Below are 19,269 nucleotides of genomic sequence, written 5' to 3' on the forward strand. Positions count from 1 at the left end.
GAGTAAAAAAAGGAGGAAGGAGTAAAAGAGGTTGAAGGTGATAATGAGGGTTCCAAAAGAAGAAGAAGAAGGGAGTAAGATACATGGGAACAGGGTTGTAGATTAAATCAGGGGTACAAAAAGGGCTGCAGAATTTGAGGGGATGTCGGCATCATAATGGGATGCAAGTGGTAAAGTATGCTAAGTAGTTGCAATGTGTGGGAGGAGGAAAGTGCAAGGTGGTTTACATGGACGTGGCATGTGGCAGGTTGTAGAAAATGAGAGGGGCGAGGTGAAGCTAAAAAAATACAAGTGCAAAACTGAGTTACAGAATAGAATGGAGAAGCTGGGGCAATATTTTTACTTGGGCAGAGATTTCAGCAAGTAGAATGTTTTGGTGGGGGTTTTTGGCAAGTGAACTAAAGCAGGCAGAGTCCCCTTAGATAACGAATAATGGCCAAACAGAATCCTCAAAGCAGATTTAATTGGAACAATCTATTAATTGTAGTTCTCTCTTTTAAATAACTAAATAAAACAAACCACTGATTTGGCAGCAATATAATTAGCAGGAAAACTAGGCCAACTAATGAAATACACAAAGGACTTGGCCTCAAGAGTTGAAAAGTAGTTGATAAAATGCCCTGTGTGCAGTGCTGATACTTCTGTTAAAGAGCAAAATTCATAGGTGAGATATTGTTTATTGTGAATTATAGTTTCCTAGCATCTTTAGAAGCATTTGAAAAATGCAAATAATTCCATTTCCATATTTTTTCTCATTTATGCCCCCCTCCTTTTCTTCCAAGTCTACTGCATGGACAAAAGATATCAAAGAAAAAACAATGGAAAATAGCACCTCCGTGAATGCCTTTATTTTACTGGGTTTTTCTAATGTTTCAGATTTCAAACTCCTTTTCTTCATAGTGTTCCTGTGCATCTACCTTGTCACTGTATTTGGCAACGTCATCATCATTGTCATCATTAGTGTTGACGCTGCCCTCCACACTCCCATGTACTTCTTCCTCAGGAACTTGTCTTTCCTGGAGATCTGCTATACTTCAGTCACAATCCCCAAGTTGCTTGAGAACATTGTCGCTCTTGACAAAACCATATCTTTACGTGCATGTGCCACTCAAATGTATTTTTTCCTCTTCTTTGGTGCCACTGAGTGCTGTCTGCTAGCCATCATGGCATATGATCGCTACATCGCTATATGCAATCCACTGCGCTACTCGGTAATTATGAGAAAGAGAGCATGTGTCCATTTCGCTGCCCTTTCTTGGGCTTGTGGCTGTCTGGTGGCTGTGGGTCATACCACCTTCATTTTCCACCTGCCCTTCTGTGACTCCAAGGTCATCAACCATTTCTTTTGTGAAATCCAACCAGTGCTAAAACTAGTGTGTGGGGACACATACTGGAACGAAATCCAAATCATTGTAGCTGCTGCATTTGTAATCCTGATGCCTTTCATGCTGATCCTTATGTCTTATTTCCACATCATTTCTACCATCTTGAGGATGCAATCAGCCCAGAGCCGCCAGAAGGCCTTCTCCACCTGCTCCTCACACCTTGTTGTTGTCTCCTTGTTTTATGGGACGGCCATTTTTATATACATACGTCCCAAATCTAGCTACTCTCTGAATGTGGATAAGCTTCTCTCTCTCTTCTATTCTGTTATTACTCCCATACTGAATCCAATTATCTACAGTCTGAGGAACAAAGAAGTGAAAGGAGCTCTCAGGAAGACAGTGTTGAAACTAATCCCGTCCAACTGATATCCTTGTTTTAAAAGCAGAGAGTTCTCTATGAGATACTGTCATCCTGTGCAAAAATTAAAGGCTCGTGATAAAGTTCATAACAGTAATTTCTATAGTATTTAATTGCATGATCATATTATTTCTTTTTATTACTAACCGTGGAACATAAATATGTACAACATCAATAGTACGGTGACAATAGACTTGGAAGATAATCTGAATCTATATAGCACAATTTTGCTCTGAAGTGAAGAACAGCTGGCTCTGAAGATGTTCCTGGAGGACCATCTCTGAACCATATGTAAGTTAATTTAAGATTTTTCAGAGGAAAAGTGGTGTGTAAATGTGACTAATACATAAATATTGCAATATTCTTTTGAAAGTTTTTCAATTTTACTAGCAATTTAGAAAAAATGTTTCTCCTCCAACCCCACCTAATACTCACAAGTAGAGGACTAAAGGTACTTTAAGAATATTTCAATTACTATAAAAACCCCAAAAGCTGTTTATAGAATCACTTTCCATATGTAGCTGTGTGAATGTTCCCAGATGCAAGGAAGCTATTTCACTGAAAATGATTTTCTTGAAGTTCTCTGAATTTTGATCTCTTACCCTATATAGAACTTTCCATTATACAAAGTATGTGTTTAATTTTGTATCCATGCATTCACTGTTATTATTGGATAACATCAGTTGTGAATTAACAGGTTCTGAGCTAATAAAGAGAGATGGATAAATTGGAACCACTGAGTTCTTGATCATTGCCATCACTTCCGCCCCAAAACATACATATACCACTACTTCAGTGGCTGTTCTACTTCTGCACTTTATTTCAATATAATCACATTTTCCATAGAGACATTATTCCCTATTTATTTTAAATAATGTTAACATTAATTTAGAGTTTGTGCTCAAGACTGCCTTCAGCCTTTTGCAGTCTGGTAACAGTGTGGTCTGTGATGAAAATATGGAATTAAATCTCAGCTTCCCTGGCCAACCATCAAGCATTATTATTATTTTTAGCAGGTGCCAAAAAGAATACAGTGAAAACACCTGCTAGAAATCCACAGACAATTATAAATGGCCTTTATTAAATGTCTGGTTATATTTTTTAAATTATAAAACTGTTGTGCAGCACAGAGACCTCCAAAAGTAAAAGGTTTTAAAAATATGATTAATTCCCTTATAATTATCGCAAATGTGGTGATTGAGGTTTTCTTAATTTCAAAGCTCCAGGGATATCTCGAAGCAGCTTCTGAATTGTAAATAATAGACAGAATATCAATTGAAAATAATAGTTATTAAGGCCATGACATCTGTAGATGCTCAGGTCTACAACATGGAGTGTAGTTTCAGCTGTTTGTACACATGAATGGATGAATGATTGAGTCATTGACTAAACTGCTGGGATCCAAAATGCTGTTCTTGCTTCTGCTCCTTCTGTTGCTGCCACAGGCTATCAGTGACAACTTCAAGGGGAGCCATGGAGGAGACAACAACTGCTACTTTGATTATTATAAGCCTAAAAAGCATGTCATTGGGGGAATTTTATCATTGCATGATAGTGTTCATTCACATGAGAACTTCACGATTATACCCATGTGTTTCAAGAAAAATGTGTTTCAGTAAGTCTGTGCTTTATTTGAATGTAGGGCAAATATGTAAATTCCAAGTTTGATGCCATAGTAACAGCATTGAGTAACTTTTATCTCCTCATACTCCCACACCAACAGAAGAGTCCTTTGAGATTTTGCCTAAGGGTATGCAGTGGAAGACAGGAGTGCCTGGCGTGCTCTGGTCCATGGGGTCACAAAGAGTCGGACACAACTAAACGACTAAACAACAACATGCAAGGAAATGTGATACAGTAACTCTACTTTATTAGGTTATGGAGCAATCGGAAGGATTCAGACATGATTGTCACAGTAACAGTGCCAAGTAACTAAATCTAAGGGATAATAAACTGTTGAGAAATAATTTCTTAAATCTACCCTGCCCTGAGATTGGATAGTTCATGCTAACCAGTGTGGAAGAGTGCAGGCACATTGTGATAAATGTACACAATGCAAAGTGACTGATGTCTATGCATCCAAATTGCATTTCAACTCATGTTCATCTCATAACTTCCAGAGGAATATTTACCTTTGCTTGTTGCAGCAGCAGCAGCAGCAGCAGCAGAAGAGTCCTAGTTCATTTCAAGACTAACATTTATTCTGGCCTAGGTTTTCATGAACTAAAATTCATGTTCTCTTCAATTGGTTGAAGCCAAGGCAGCATATAAAGGCACAGTGGCTTTATGACTGCTCTGTAGCTGAGCAATGATTTCCCCTGAAACTGTTCTTCAGACCCTCAATCCTGACACTGAGGCTGAATCTCAACACATCAAAAAACCATTTCTGGAAAACACGTTTTGAACCTTATAATGGGAAATCACATTGCCGAAAGGCCAAACTCTACACCGTATGGTGTCACAGTGGTATAACACATTTAAAATGATTTTTTAAAACTAATGTAGCTGAGTCCTGTGTGTTAGGTTTTTTTAAAAAATGCTTTCAGGCAAAGTAACTGAAAACCATTCTCTTCTAGCTGGCAAGATTTAAGCCAATAGAAAGTTAAGCCAACTGATGTTCGATTTTTGTTTAACTGTACTGTTTTTCTGATTTCTCCTGGATTTCAAAAGCTATAACAATGAACAAATAATCCTGAAATTATTTCCTTTTAGGCCCCTGCTGAAGCGCTTCCAACATGTGTTTGCTATTGTTTTTGCTATTGATGAGATCAACAAGAACCCAAAACTCTTACCCAATGTTACCTTGGGGTTCCACATCTATGACAATTTCAACCTTCAAATGATGAGCTATGATACCATCCTGAGCCTTTTGTCTTCACAAAAAGAAAGTTTCCCTAATTTCAAGTGTGGGAAGAAACCCCAGATTTCAGCAATTGTTGGAGGGCTAACATCTGACACTTCCATGCAGATAGCCAACATCTTAGGCCTTTATAAGATTCCCCAGGTGGGAATGTGTGTAGGGGACATTAAATCATATTCGTCCATGGAAAGCGGGGGGGAACTCTCATTGAATCTGTGTAAGGGTTGAAGATCAATACAAACACCATGTGCTGCTATCTAGACCTGAAAGTTTCAGTGCTGCTTTTTCTTCTTGGCCTTTTTTTGTTTTCCCCTTTCTCCTTTCTTTTTGTGGAGTGGGTGGGTCTATCAAATTCTGACAGACTTTAAAAGTTACATTGTATACCGAACATTTGATTTACTTGTTTCTTCAGCATAGACAAGCTGAGTTCCCAGTTGAGTTCTGCATGTCCTCAGATTGAGGGGGAAATAGCCATTTTCTGTTATTTCATATGCACACACTGGTGCTGATGCTGTCTAACAGCAACTTTATGCAGGTGAAAACACCTGAAGCTTTTTTCTGCCACTATTTCTGTGATATGAAATGAATGAGCCTCCCTGCTATAAAGAAAGCAGAGAAACCCTTTTTAGGCTGGGGAAATAAACGTAAGGGCACAGTAGCTGGGTTGAACTATGGGGACTTGATTAATTCCAAGCATAAACAGAACCTGCAGAGGGAAACAATCTTTCTGTTCCACATGGTGTTCCATGCAGATCCTTCTTCCCATCTCTTCCTAGGGGACTGCAAAAACACTCCTTAGGTCAACCAGGAATGTAATCCTGAGAAGCAATGTTGTTTCAGGTGTAGATACGTCCACCAATGTCAAGAATATTAACTTGATATTGCAACTGATGGTGCTACCAGACCATCACCATCATTCTATTCTTCCTTTTGAAAATTTGTATTTTCAGTCCCAACCCTCTTTTATTTAAAATTTGAGATATGGCGGTGACAAACACTGTCTGAAGGCTTTCAGCTGGAAAACAATATTCATTGAGCCATTCATTCTTCATCTGCATGTCCTCATAATGAGGGGGAAATAGACATTTTCTGTTACTTTAGAATTGGTCAATATTTATATTTTTTTTCCTTGAGAAGTTTTTAACATAGCGAATGAAGAGAGATAATAATTCAAATATGATGAAGGAGCTGCTTCACGTTAGAGTGGCTTTGAAATAAAAATTTGGATAGAAATTATAATCTTCATGTGAAAAGTAGCAATTTTTAAATTCCACCATACCCTACTGATAATTCAGAAGGCATCACAGCAGAGATTGCTGGAGGAGATGAGTCATTGGCCTCCATTTTTCCATGTTTGCTCTTATCTCTTAACTTAATGTCTCCCCATTCATACTAAAAAGGAAGATTAGCAGAGCAGTAGAAAGATAAGAAGAGAAAGTTAAAAAGGAGTCTGGCAGGTCCTTCTTATCTACTTTTTCAGAAGAATATTTTACTGTGAAAATTTCAAACTTATACTAAGAAAGAACTGTTTTACTGGGACTAGTTTTGTGTGTGGTTAAGCTCTTTTCAGAACTGCAAAAAATAAAAATGAAAAAAACCATTATGTTCTTTCTTACATAGCTCAGTTATAGTTCAGTTCACCCAGCACTAAAGGATAAACCTCAATTCCCTTTTTTCTACCAAATGGTTTCAAATGAAGTCTCTCAGGACGAAGGAATAGTGCACTTGATACAGTATTTTGGATGGACATGGGTTGGACTCATTGTATCCGATGATGACAATGGGGCTGAGTTTGAGCTACGCTTGAAATCAGTGTTCAGTAGGAATTCCATCTGCATTGCTTTCGCAGAAAAGGCACCACGTGTTGCCTTCAGTGGAGTGGATGAATATGGATATAAGTTTCATTATAAAGAAGAGGATTTGTTTGCCCTTAGTGTGACCACAGCCAATGTGATCATTGCATATGGAGACACTTACGCCATGAAGGTTTTTCAGTTAACATTATATCTACATCAACCATTCAAGAAGACACCCTTAGAGAAAGTTTGGATCATTCCAGCTCAGTGGGACTTGACCTCAGCCTTTTTGCTAAAAGAGTGGGATTTCAAAATCTTCCATGGTTCCTTGTCCATGGCAATCCACAGCAAGGATGTACCAGGATTCTGGAGCTTTCTCCAGAACTTCAATCCTTACCAGCACCAAAATGACCTTTTTATCCAACAATTCTGGTATGCTATGTTTCAGTGTTCAATTTCAAATTCATTTGCGACTGAAGCAAATATCAATCTCTGTTCTGGGGAGGAAATGCTGGAGCATCTTCCAAATACTATATTTGAAATGAGTATGTCTGGTGAGAGCTATGCTATCTATAATGCCATCTATGCTATGGCACATTCTTTACATGTCGTGTACTCTTCTAGAAGGGTGTTGATGGGAGAAGCACTCAGATTGGACCTTTGGAGAATGGAACAATGGGAGGTAATGTTAGATGAGATAACCTCAAGTTATTCGAAAAGATGTGCTGGATCTTGTCTTTGCATTTTACAGATGGGCTAAAAAATTAGACACTCAATTGTGTACTCATGTTATGTTGTGTAGGCTGCCCTGTATACCTTATGAAGCCTTCCATGTATTTTACCGATGCTCTTTTTTGTTAAAAATAACCAAATAGAGATCATACAGTTCTGCATAAGGTATTATTCATTATTAACTTAGAACCTTGTGATATGTGTGGGAAAATTTTTATGTGATACTTCAGTTCTGCCTGTAAAGTGCAGACTGTGCCTGGACAGGACAGAGGAAAGGTAAGTGCTGATAAGCTAAAAGGTTCATGTCTCACGATTCATTTAAAAATTCAGTATACATAACTATTACACAATTGAGACAACTGTGGAACTCAGTAGGACCTACTGTGGTACGTCAGGTTATATATGCTTCAGGTTACATACACTTCAGGTTACAGACTCCACTAATCCAGAAATAGTGCTTCAGGTTAAGAACTTTGCTTCAGGATGAAAACAGAAATCATGCTCCGGCAGCGCGGTGGCAGCAGGAGGCCCCATTAGCTAAAGTGGTGCTTCAGGCTAAGAACAGTTTCAGGTTAAGAAAGGAGCTTTGGAACGAATTAAGTACTTAACCCGAGGTACCATTGTACTTTCATTGGTCATCTCTTTTTATTATTCTGCTCCTTCTCCCTCTTCCCTCCTTGTGTTTTGCAAAGCTCTGGGTCTCTATTTTCATTTTATTTCCTAGAAGCAAGAGTCAATGGTGTGGAGAACTAGTGAGGAAGAATACTAGGTTTCACCTGGAAAATGCTAGTAGAGTAGATTTATTCAACACCCAAGGAAAAATGTTGCACTCATTCTAGGGTGTGTGTTTTTTTAATTAATTGATTTATGAATACACAATTAAAAAGCAGCATTGAAAAATTGTGTCATCTTTGCAATTTAGGGAAGATTACAACTCAGTAATAGTTAGACCATTCCCCCCTGTCATCAAACATGCATTTCGCCATGACAACTTAATTATTGTAAGCACTGAAATTTATGCATTGCCTTGCCAGGAACATGCTTGCAAACATTTTCTCTATTTGGTAAATTCTGAAGTTCTGCATTTTCATCTAGCTTCACACTTTTTTGAGAAAAATCCGTTTTAACAACAGTGCTGGAGATGAAATATATTTCAATGAAAACTTGGAATCATCCCTTGGATATGATATTCTTAACATGGTTACTTTCCCCAACAATTCTTTCACCAAAGTAAAAGTTGGAACAGTAGTTTCTCATGCTTCCTCGGATCAAAAAGTTTACATGAAGGAACATGATATTATATGGCCCAACAAATTCAACCTGGTAGGTACTCCAGTGTGTAATACCTTCAGATTTGCATTTTCTTTTCCAATCATCTATGTTTTAAAGATTGCGGCACGTTTTGTGTACATGTTCCTTTGAGGGGGAAATTGTTGTATGATCTACCCAAGGATCTGGAAGGTTTTCTATGAGTTCTTGGAGATTTTCCTATCATATATTTTGGCAATTTGGTTAAACCTTTGTTCAACTTCTGAAATTAGGAAAGCTGATGCAATCATCTTTAGCATCCTAAGTGGTTCCCTGATATTTTGACGTCTGTGTAATCATGTAACAGGAAGGGTTAGAGCACTTTTGTTGGAAAACCTGTGAAGTGTACAACTAAACAGAGGCTACAACCCACTTCAGGGTTCAGTGTCTGCTGATGGTGGAAAAAAATATATAGAAACCTTTCCCACAGTCATTGCTTCACCATTTAATATATTGGGTTGTCTGGAATAACTAAAAATGTTCCCTGGTTTTCGGGTAAAGCAGTAGAAGCTAGCCAACGTAATGAACAGAAGAAGTGTTTAATAGCTATATTAAATAGGGAAGGTGTGATTACATTCCATCTGAAAAATTTGATAGCACTGACTTCAGAATGTATGTGGCAACTTTCAGATGAGTGTCAGCTTACCTTTAAAGATGTGGCATGTGAGTTTCCCACCCCTTTTTAACAAGAAGAAATGCTAAAGTGTTGACTAACTCTCCCTCTGTTGCCCTTTGGAATTTGAGATATTTGAACACAGTGTTTATCATTACCAGTCCTACTTAGTTACCTATTTGGACATTTGGACTGCCTACATGAATCGATACTTTTGAATTTGGATTGATGGAGTATTTCCCCCATTGTTAATGTCAGTGACAATGTTATTATCATTTTTTTATTTTTCTTATATAGAAAGAAAGAAATTATAGAGAGAATACACAATGTTAATTCTGTTATAACAGGCAGTGGAAACCTCAGATCGGAGGGCTGAATGTGATTCCTGGGGCCTTATTGCACTTGTTGTCCACCCTCCTATAAAAAATATTGACATGCTTTAATACATTACAACATTCATTGACACCTATCATTTTCTGCTACGCTGGAATTGGTATATTTTTTACAAGTCTGTGTTCTATTTTATCATTCACTGCTGCAGAAATATACTGTATGTATTTACACATTTCTTTACATAACACACAATAGACATGTATGTCTCAGCCATCAACTGGTATTTATAGATCAATGGCTTTCCCTGCATGTTCCCCTCCAAAGTTAACGGATTTCTAGAGGGATAGCCCTTTTAGTCTCTTGCAGCAAAACCAACAAAGAGTCTTGAGATACATTAAAGGCAAAGTGAATGATGTGAATAGGAAATTTTATTTCTATACAGTGGTACCTCAGGTTACATATGCTTCAGGTTACATACGCTTCAGGTTACAGACTCCTCTAACCTTGGGTTAAGAACTTTGCTTCAGGATCAGAACTGAAATTGTGCAGCAGCAGCGCAGCAGCAGGAGGCCCCATTAGCTAAAGTGGTGCTTCAGGTTAAGAACAGTTTCAGGTTAAGAACAGACCTCCAGAACGAATTAAGTTCTTAACCCGAGGTACCACTGTATATGCCAGGGCTTTTATGGGGTGGGTGGATAAACAAAGTTTAAACCATTGAATCAAAATCCAATTATATTTATTTAAACTGCATTCCCTTGTATTTTTTGTTAGACAGTACCGCATTCTTTGTGCAGTGAAAGATGCCATCTTGGATATCACAGAAAAATCCGTGAAGGAGAACAATCTTGTTGCTATGATTGTTTCAAATGTGCAGACAGGACAATTTCAAACCAACTAGGTACGTGATTCAAAAATCTCTACATTCTAATTTCTGAAAGAAACTGCATCTAGTATTCTTTTCAAATAGTCATGCCATTCGCCATTATTTCATCTTCTCATTTAATACTCAAGGTGCTATCTGTAACCCACAGGAAAACCAGATAGTGCCCCAGAGTTTGATCTGAAAGCATTTCAGGCCAACATATTGCTGAAGCTCAGCAAAACTGGGTTTGGTTTGCAGCTGGATTGGTGACCAGCTGCACTTAGGGTTTCATGATGGGATGAATGTGAGTTATGAATTCCAGAAAACAAATGCATGGATTTTATTTTACTGGTACAAGGTTAGTTAAAATAAACATTTAATCGAGTGGCAGGAACAAGATTTGGAATTTAAGGGACTACAAATTATTTTGTGCATTTTCATCCTATAGGAAATTGCCATTGGGGGAAAAAATAATTACCCTGCACTTCAAAACAGTTTAGTGTCAGATTGACAGTAAAGCACACTCATGTTTTATCATGTGTTTTATCATTTTACCCAAAATGTCCAGGTTTGAATCTGTTTAGTTATCTCTTTACCTATTTATCTATTAAAATAAATGCACCAGCCAACAGCGCCATAGCTGCCAGCACTGCCAAGGAAGGAGGATTGGGTGCAGGTGTGAAACTTGGAGAGGGAGGGCAGGGGCACCAGGTAGGTGCACGGGAGTGAGCAGGGCTCGGGGGGTGGGGGTGGGCGGCAGTCTGTTGCATGCACGCTTGGAGTGCACTCAGCCCTCCAGGTCACCTTGTGGGTTATGTCCCGTACAAGCAGGTCACTGATTGCCTACTCACCCCACCACTGCCGATCACTTGCTCACTCACCCCGCTGCCACGAGTCTCCCCCTGCCCACCCATTCACCCAACTTCCTGCCTCACACCACGGCCAACCTACAAATGTGTCTGGGTTTTTGCTTTTTTTAATATGGCAACCCTATTCAGCTGTGACACTTCTACAACAGCTCTGTGCTGGCTTTGATCCATTAATCCAGGGATGGCTCTCTATATGTTATTGGACTGCAACTCCCATCAGCAGTAACTGTATGGTAAATGCTGTAATTCAATTAAGAAAACCCGGAAGGCAACAGGCTCCCCCTACCTGCATGAATTCCACCATCCTTGAAAAGTGTTTTACTCATCTGAAAGCACTCTGTTTTGGTTTGGGTTGCTTTCAGACCAAGGAGGCACCAAAAAATAGAAAGCATGCAATCACATGGAGCAGGTTGGCCATATTACATAAGACATTTAAAAGAGGTATGTACCTGTTATTCAGACGGTATATTTATTTCTTACAGATGCAGATAAGTGTGAAAAATGTCCAGAAGATGAACATCCAAACAACAATAAAAACAGATGTCTCTCTAAAGTCATAACTTGTCTAGTCTATGATGACATTTTGGGAGTCAATTTGGCTTCTGTGGCAGTCTCTTTTGCGCTGTTCACAGCCCTGGTGCTTGGAACCTTCATCAAACACCAGAATACCCCCATTGTCAAAGCCAACAATCGGGACCTTACCTACCTTCTGCTAATCTCCCTTTTGCTCTGCTTCCTTTGCTCCTTGCTGTTCATTGGACGACCCAGCAAGGTGACCTGCCTTCTTCGACAAGCAGCATTTGGAAACATATTCTCTCTTGCCCTTTCCTGTGTCCTGGCTAAGACCATCATTGTGGTTGTGGCATTTATGGCCACAAGGCCTGGAAGCAAGATGAGGAAATGGGTGGGCAAAAGACTATCCAACTATTTTATCCTTTTTGGCTCTCTTGTTCAAGTTGGCATCTGTTCTGTCTGGCTATTCACTTCTCCTCCATTCCCAGACCTTGATATGATCACACAGCCTGAGGAGATTGTGTTGCAATGTAATGAAGGCTCAGATGCCATGTTTTACACGGTCCTGGGCTACATGGGCTTTCAGGCCAGTGTCAGCTTCACAGTGGCCTTCCTAGCCAGGAAACTGCCTGACAGTTTCAATGAAGCTAAGTTTATCACCTTTAGCATGTTGGTCTTCTGCAGTGTCTGGATATCTTTCTTTCCAGCCTATCTGAGTACCAAAGGCAAATACATGGTGGCTGTGGAGATCTTCTCCATTCTGGCCTCGAGTGCCGGGTTGCTGGGATGCATATTTGTTCCTAAAATGTACATCATTATTTTGAAGCCAGAAATGAACACTAGGGACCAATTCTTTAAGAAAAAAGAATTTCATTAGGCTTGCCATATCTTGAAGAGCAAAAAAGGAGAACAGCCTGAGCCACTGCTATCATGAGCCAGGGAAAGAGGTGTGCGGATGCACAGGGCTGTTGCTCCACCTGTGCACCTCTTCCCCCAGCTCAGGCTGGCAGTGGTTGCAGCATGCAGAACAGCTCCAAGCCCAAGCTCCAAGTCCAAGCCCAAGCTGCCCAAGCTGCCCAAGCCTCCCTAGCCCGAGCCCCAACCCCCCTGACATTTCCTTTAAAATGTAAAAATCCACCTGGAAGGGCATGTTGGACATGTCCACGTTTTCCTGGACACATTGCAACCCTAATTTTATTGAACCATCAAGAGAATTATTTTGCAGTGATTCCCATTGCTTCCAGCAATGAACAGCAAGTCAGCAAGACCAGAAGTGGACTATATAATGCTTTTGCTGAGCCTTATAACCTCCTATGTGCTTATCTGTGAATAATTAGCTGTTCAGAATAAAAACTGTGTGAGCAGCAAAATGCTTTTCATTTCATTTTCAGTGCCATACTTCCTGACTATTTGCTTAATTGACAATTTATGTCTCATTAAATGGAATGTATGATTGGAACTAATGGGCCTTTGAAGTGAAAGGTACTGAGGAGGGGAGATATTCAATGTTAAAATACGATCTCCACCCACATCTATGATATTGTTGGATCTCATTTTATATCAGCCTAAAACCACACTGTAGAGATGGAGAAGATACAGGAGATGACAATTAAATGGTTACATCTTCCTTGGTCATCTACCTTATGAGAAAAGTGCATGTGAAGGCAGGCCCCTTTAATTTCAGGAATAGGGACTGCTTTTGCGAAAAACTGAAGCAGATAGGGTGGTATTCAATACTAGTTCTAATCAGAGTGGACCCGTTAAGTTAATAGACAAGACTAACATATTCATTCATTTCCATGGGTTTACTCTGAGTACACTACCATTAATTTAATTAATTCATTTCTTATGTTTAACACTATTATCCTATTAGAGCAGATTTATAACCAATGTCGACAAACATTGCAATACAGGATTGCACGTTGAAACTTCTATTGCAACCCCACTTACCTAAGAGTGAGCCACACTAAATCCAATTGTACTTACTTCTTAGAAGACATTATACTTATTACTATTACTATTACTGTTATTATTAATACCCCACCCATCTGCTTGGGTTTCCCCATCCACTCTGGGTGACTTACAACATATATAAAACATAGTAAAATATCAAACCTAAAAAAATCGCAATACAGGGATGCCTTCAGATGTCTTCTAAAAGTTATGTAGTTCTTTATCTCCTTGACATCTGAAGGGATGCTCCATAGGGAGGGCACCAGTACTGAGTAGGCCTTAGGAGTCCACTGTTAGGAGTCTGCTGAAAATCTCTTTAAATTCATTTTTAGAAACCCAAAAAAACAAGGGTGACAGGAGGGGAGGGCATCAACCAGCTGCTAGCACTGGCTGAGCAGAAGAAGGCAGAGGCTATAGAGGAAACATAAGGGAATAGCGCTGTCTTTTCACTGAGAATCAGGCTTCACCTCCGTAGGTGAGAGTAGGATGCCTACCATGTTTTCACCTTCAAAAGCTTGTTGGGACATCTCTGTTATTTCTCTCAAGTTCTGAATGCCTGTTTGGCTCCTGAACTCTTGTCTCTACTCCTTTATCTGCTGCTGAACCTATACAGTGGTACCTTGGTTCTCAAACTTATTCTGTTCCAGAAGTCTATAAACTCCCAAAGCTGTTCGAAAACCAAGGTGTGGCTTCCGATTGGCTGCAGGAGCTTCCGGCACTCAGTCAGAATCTGCGTTGGATGTTCGGCTTCCAAAAAACATTGACAAATTGGAACACTTACTTCCGGGTTTGCGGCGTTCAGGAGCCAATTTGTTTGGGAGCCAAGCCATTCAGGAACCAAGGTACCTCTGTACTGTTGAGCCTATACAGCTACTTGCCTGAATAAAGATCTATTTTACTCATAAGTAAAGTATTCTGTTGTTATATTTTGAGACAAAGAGTACGGAGAGACAATGAAAGGGGAAAAGTGGTGTTTGAAAGCAACAGGAGACATCTGAATAGATTGGGAAGAAAACATTGGGTTAATCTTTGGGTTGTTTGGTTTTTTGAAAAGATAACCTATATTTGCTTGCCTAGATACTATTTTCTCATCATTAAAACACATGAATACATTTAATTCTCACTAGGCTAAATTGTTCAAAACCCAAGAGACATGCATTCTTGGAGATACTAATCCTACTAATAGGAATTGATATAGCAGCCAGTGCTCAGTGCTTTGGAATAAAAGGACACTGCTTATGATGATATCTCCTATAGTTTATTTCATTTTTTGTTGTAAACAACTATTATAAAATATCTGGATTCATGTACAATAGTCCTTGTTTATGAATTTGTTTTTTGACAATAGACACAAAGGTCAAAAACAGACCCAGAACTCCAAGTGACAATTTTAAGCCTGTATAGTAAGTCTGTTGCATTTTTGGTTTCAGTGTGTTAATTTGGTGTGCAGTGACTCAGATCTGGGATTTAATTTCATTTTTATCATTATTGCTATTGTTCCCCCCCCTCCATCAATATGTTTGTCCTTCATAGTCCAGTGAGATGGACTTATTTATTTATTTATAGATAATAAAATGAATCTAAATGTATCAGTAAATGTTAGGCATTCAAATTGCCTAAGGCTAAGAAACTCAGGATGCAGTCCAGCCAAAATAAGTGTATGGTTAACTTCCTCCTATTGAAATCTATGAGCCAGGGAGAAGAATTATATTGTAATATATCCTGGGATGAGTGGGACTAGAATCCAGCACTTGTCTGGCTGAGCTGAGGGGTTCCTAGCATAGCAAGGCTATGACAGCATAACTCCCCATTCCTGGCTTAGCTGGAGATACACTGCTGTATCTACCCCACCCCAGCTCGGCTGGAATCTAACCAGGTGAGCCAAACCCAGCAGATCTTAAATCAGCATAAACAGTGAAAAGGGGCATTCCGGGGCATTCCAGGACCAGTGAGGAGGATGTGGCTAAATCCCAGGCCAGCTTGATCACATGACTTGGCAACCTTGCAAAAGTTAAGCCGGCAAATAGGGTGGTGTAACTTAAGCCCATCTCCTGCACTGAGTTTGGATCTGGTGAAACCTTCACCAGTTTAACTTATGCCTGGCTTACTTTATGTCAGTTTCTTGTGCATAGGATTGTTCCTAAAGACAACTTTAGTTTGATTATGTCACCTCAAATATTTTGTTTTAATTGCAACACATCACTTCTCCTAATAATAATATTCTGGTGTCTCAATAAACTTGCTTAGAATTCTATGCAGAATTCTATGCAGGTTTACTTGCAAAGTCCTATTCAGTTCAAAGCACATGCCTTGAACATGCACTGGATTGCAGCCTGAGAATATTATTAATACCAAACAAACCTGTCAACAATTCAACAAAAGTATCTTTGGACAGATTCTTCCTCCTTGACTTTCAATTTACTTGCATAGAATTTCAGGTACAGTTTTTGTATCCCAGCCCTCAGTTATTGGGGAGGAGATGGAAATGGAAATGCTTCTTGCCAAAGAAGATACAATAATACTGAAGTGCTACTGAAGAGTTTATTAATTTATTTTATTACAATTGTATACCCACTTTCGAAAAGAATTGTATTCCCACTTTCAAAAATAATTTCCGAAACTGTATTAATATTTTGCACTAGGTTAAAATTCATGGTATCTCCATTCTTCCATTAGAGGAATATAGGAAGCTGTCTTATATGGAGTCATATGGTCCATGTAGCTTAGTATTATATACACTGCCAGTCAGTGGCTACTTAGGTTTCAGACAGGATTCTTTTCCAGCACGACCTGGAGAGATCAGGAATTGAACCTGGGGCCTTCTGCATGCAAAGCAGATGCTCTACCATTGTGCAATGACTTCTCATAGAAATGTCACATCCAGAAATGTTGTTTCCAATTGTAAAAAAGAAATCTTTAACTGTTTTATCCACGCAAAAACCCAAACAAACCCTATGAAATTTTGCACTTTCCAAAATTCTGCTGGAACATTTTGTCTAGAAATTGGTTCTATAATTCTATGATTGCAGCATCTGTTCCAACTTTATATTATTTCCAGTTTTCAAATTAATATTTTCAATAGTTTATCCATACCCACGCCCTTTCTGTGTTTGTGTACAGGCTTGCACCTTAATGAGAGGAGAGGATGGAGACAAAGCCAAGAGTGTCTTGCATAGTTTGGTGATATTTACTGGAATTTTTTTAAAATAAGAAGACATGACATTGCAATACTGTTTGTTTGTTTGTTTGTTTGTTTGTTTGTTTGTTTGTTTGTTTGTTGTAGATGCAAGAATACTGGTTTGTGGAACCTCTGAACCATACCATAGTGACAACGTTCATTATTCTGGGCTTCCCTAATACTCGGAAGGTGGAAATTGCCCTCTTTTTTCTCTTCCTTGCTATGTACCTTCTTACAATGACTGGCAACATAATCATAATCATAACAGTTAAGACAGACAGCCACCTTCAAACCCCCATGTACTTCTTCCTGGGAAACCTCTCTTTCTTGGACATTGGCTATACATCTTCAACAGTCCCTAAGCTGCTGTCCATCTTGTTGATGGGGGTGCACACAATTTCCTTTGCTGCCTGTTTGCTACAGTCCTACTTCTTCTTTTTTCTTGGGACAGCTGAGTGCTTCCTCCTTGCAGTGATGGCCTATGACCGATATGTGGCCATATGCTATCCGCTCAGATATTCAACAATCATGAATAAAAGAGTGTGTGTGTTTCTCGTGGTTGCCTGCTGGGCAGGAGGCTGTCTGGCCCCTATGGTAGCTGCCATAGTGGTGGTGAATTTACCCTTTTGTGGCCCCAATGTGATAAACCATTTCTTTTGTGATATTCCACCATTACTAAAAACTGGCTTGCGTAGACACATCTCTTACACAGAAGATTGTATTCTTCCTTTCTGCTATGGTGATTCTGAGCACATTCCTGTCCACTGTTGTCTCCTATATATACATTAGTATAACCATATTGAGAATACCTTCCTCACATGGGCGCCGCAAGGCTTTCTCCACTTGTGCCTCCCATCTTACTGTCGTTTCTTTATATTATGGGACAGTGATCTTCATGTATGTAAGTCCAACTACCCGTTCATCTTTTGACCTGAACAAAATCATAGCTGTGGTGTACAGTGTAGTTACTCCAATGCTCAACCCTATGATCTACACGTTGAGGAATAAGGATATGAAAGCAGCATTGAAAAAAATAATCCTCAAAGTGCAGATTGCTAAGAAGTTTGATTTTCCCAGTGAATTCAGTCGCTGAGAAAATTATGTCTGCAACGGTGAAAATGGAACATCATATGTACCGGACGTGTGGATTTGCAACCAGAGATGGGCATATTAGTCTATTTCTGCTCCATGTAACTTTAGGAAGTGTGTGATCCAACCCATCTCATTGCCACATCGGTCTACAGCTTCTTTTTAATCCAAATAGAAATATCCAATAAAATATGTTTGCATTCAGATTTCCACAACAAAATAATTTTTTAAAAAAAAATTCTCTCAAAACATGCATGTTATTTGTTGTTTGAGCAGAGAACTGTGTCAAAACATATGGGAAGTATGAACACTGGTAATCATCATCATATTCAAACTGAAGTGAACAGGGCAGAGCGAACTGAAAAGTAGCTCCCAAGTATTAAGAATCATTGACTTGTTCTCCAACATGCCCATAACAAAATAATTAATAGTGGAATATGCAATTATCAATTTTCTTGGCCATTTTTTCTTGTGCCTCATCCTTATCCGATGCAATAAATAAAGGGGGTGTACAAGTAACTTCCTCTAAGCTACTTCAAGTCTTGCTCTGAGCTTCCAAACTGAAATGGAGCTGATTTTATGAATGTTATTAATGATGTATAAAGTATATTAATTTGCTTTATTTTTCATTTTAAAATTATTCTTTTTTTATAAGCATTAGGCACTCTTCTACTTTATATACCTTTGCACTTTCACACCCACCCACATGCATATTTCTACTGCTTACTAGGAAGTATAGGGGATGGGGAGAGGTGGAAAAGAGGCTATTAGCAAGCTTGTGTTTGCTTGGAAACCAACCAAATTTCAGTGCACAACTGTATGGGAATGGTAGCTGGGTACTAGAACACACTCTCAATTCACATTAGAAGAAGCCCTCTTAGCAAGCCAGAGTCCCATGTAAACAGTGCGCCCCAGACTATATCCAGCATACTTTGATATATACCAAAGGGGGTCCTTCACAAACAAATCAGTATCAAAAATTTCCCAAAAAATAGAAAACAAGTAGGAGCGGGTTTGTAGCTTGTGTTAGTTTCTGTTTCCTCACTGAGCAGCTGCTTGTAGTCACAGGACTGTTTACATTCCACAGTCCAGATACTGTTGGATTCTCACGGGAAAGGGAGACGGGATGTGACGTTACTGGTTTCCTGTTTCCTTTGTTCTTTCGTTTTTCTTTGTTCAGTTGCTCTCTGCTTCTCACAGAGAGGAGATGTATATTTCTTTGCTCTCTGCATAGCTTAGTAATAAGGTATAGCAATGTAGCCCATACCTGCCTCATCCTTCCATTGTGGACTTTGTTGTTTTAATGCTCTGCTGGGCTCAAAGGAAGATGAGCCATATCAGCTCGGACGACTGGAGCTGAAATTCTAATAGCTTGCAGGTGCTTCTGAAAACATCTCTGTCACTTGAGGGACAGGTAACC

The 19,269-nt window shown here is 39.2% G+C and overlaps 2 protein-coding genes and 1 pseudogene across 2 annotated transcripts; all 3 read left to right on the forward strand.

The window, feature by feature from the left end:
• The first annotated feature begins 791 nt into the window (after positions 1-791).
• LOC128400376 (olfactory receptor 10C1-like) lies at positions 792-1,751 on the forward strand. The gene has a single exon (XM_053362556.1). The coding sequence runs from the start codon at positions 819-821 to the stop codon at positions 1,749-1,751; it is 933 nt and encodes a 310-aa protein (XP_053218531.1). The 5' UTR covers positions 792-818.
• Positions 1,752-6,286: 4,535 nt separating this feature from the next.
• LOC128400377 (vomeronasal type-2 receptor 26-like) lies at positions 6,287-12,706 on the forward strand. Its single transcript, XM_053362558.1, has 4 exons — positions 6,287-7,081; positions 8,227-8,454; positions 10,157-10,283; positions 11,599-12,706. Exons 1-4 carry the CDS (start codon positions 6,287-6,289, stop codon positions 12,504-12,506), a joined length of 2,058 nt encoding a protein of 685 aa, XP_053218533.1. The 3' UTR covers positions 12,507-12,706.
• Positions 12,707-16,865: 4,159 nt separating this feature from the next.
• Positions 16,866-17,853, forward strand: LOC128400378 (olfactory receptor 6M1-like; annotated as a pseudogene).
• The last annotated feature ends 1,416 nt before the right edge of the window (positions 17,854-19,269 follow it).

The sequence above is a fragment of the Podarcis raffonei genome, chromosome 13 (assembly GCF_027172205.1).
Source record: "Podarcis raffonei isolate rPodRaf1 chromosome 13, rPodRaf1.pri, whole genome shotgun sequence".
Lineage (NCBI taxonomy): Eukaryota > Metazoa > Chordata > Lepidosauria > Squamata > Lacertidae > Podarcis > Podarcis raffonei.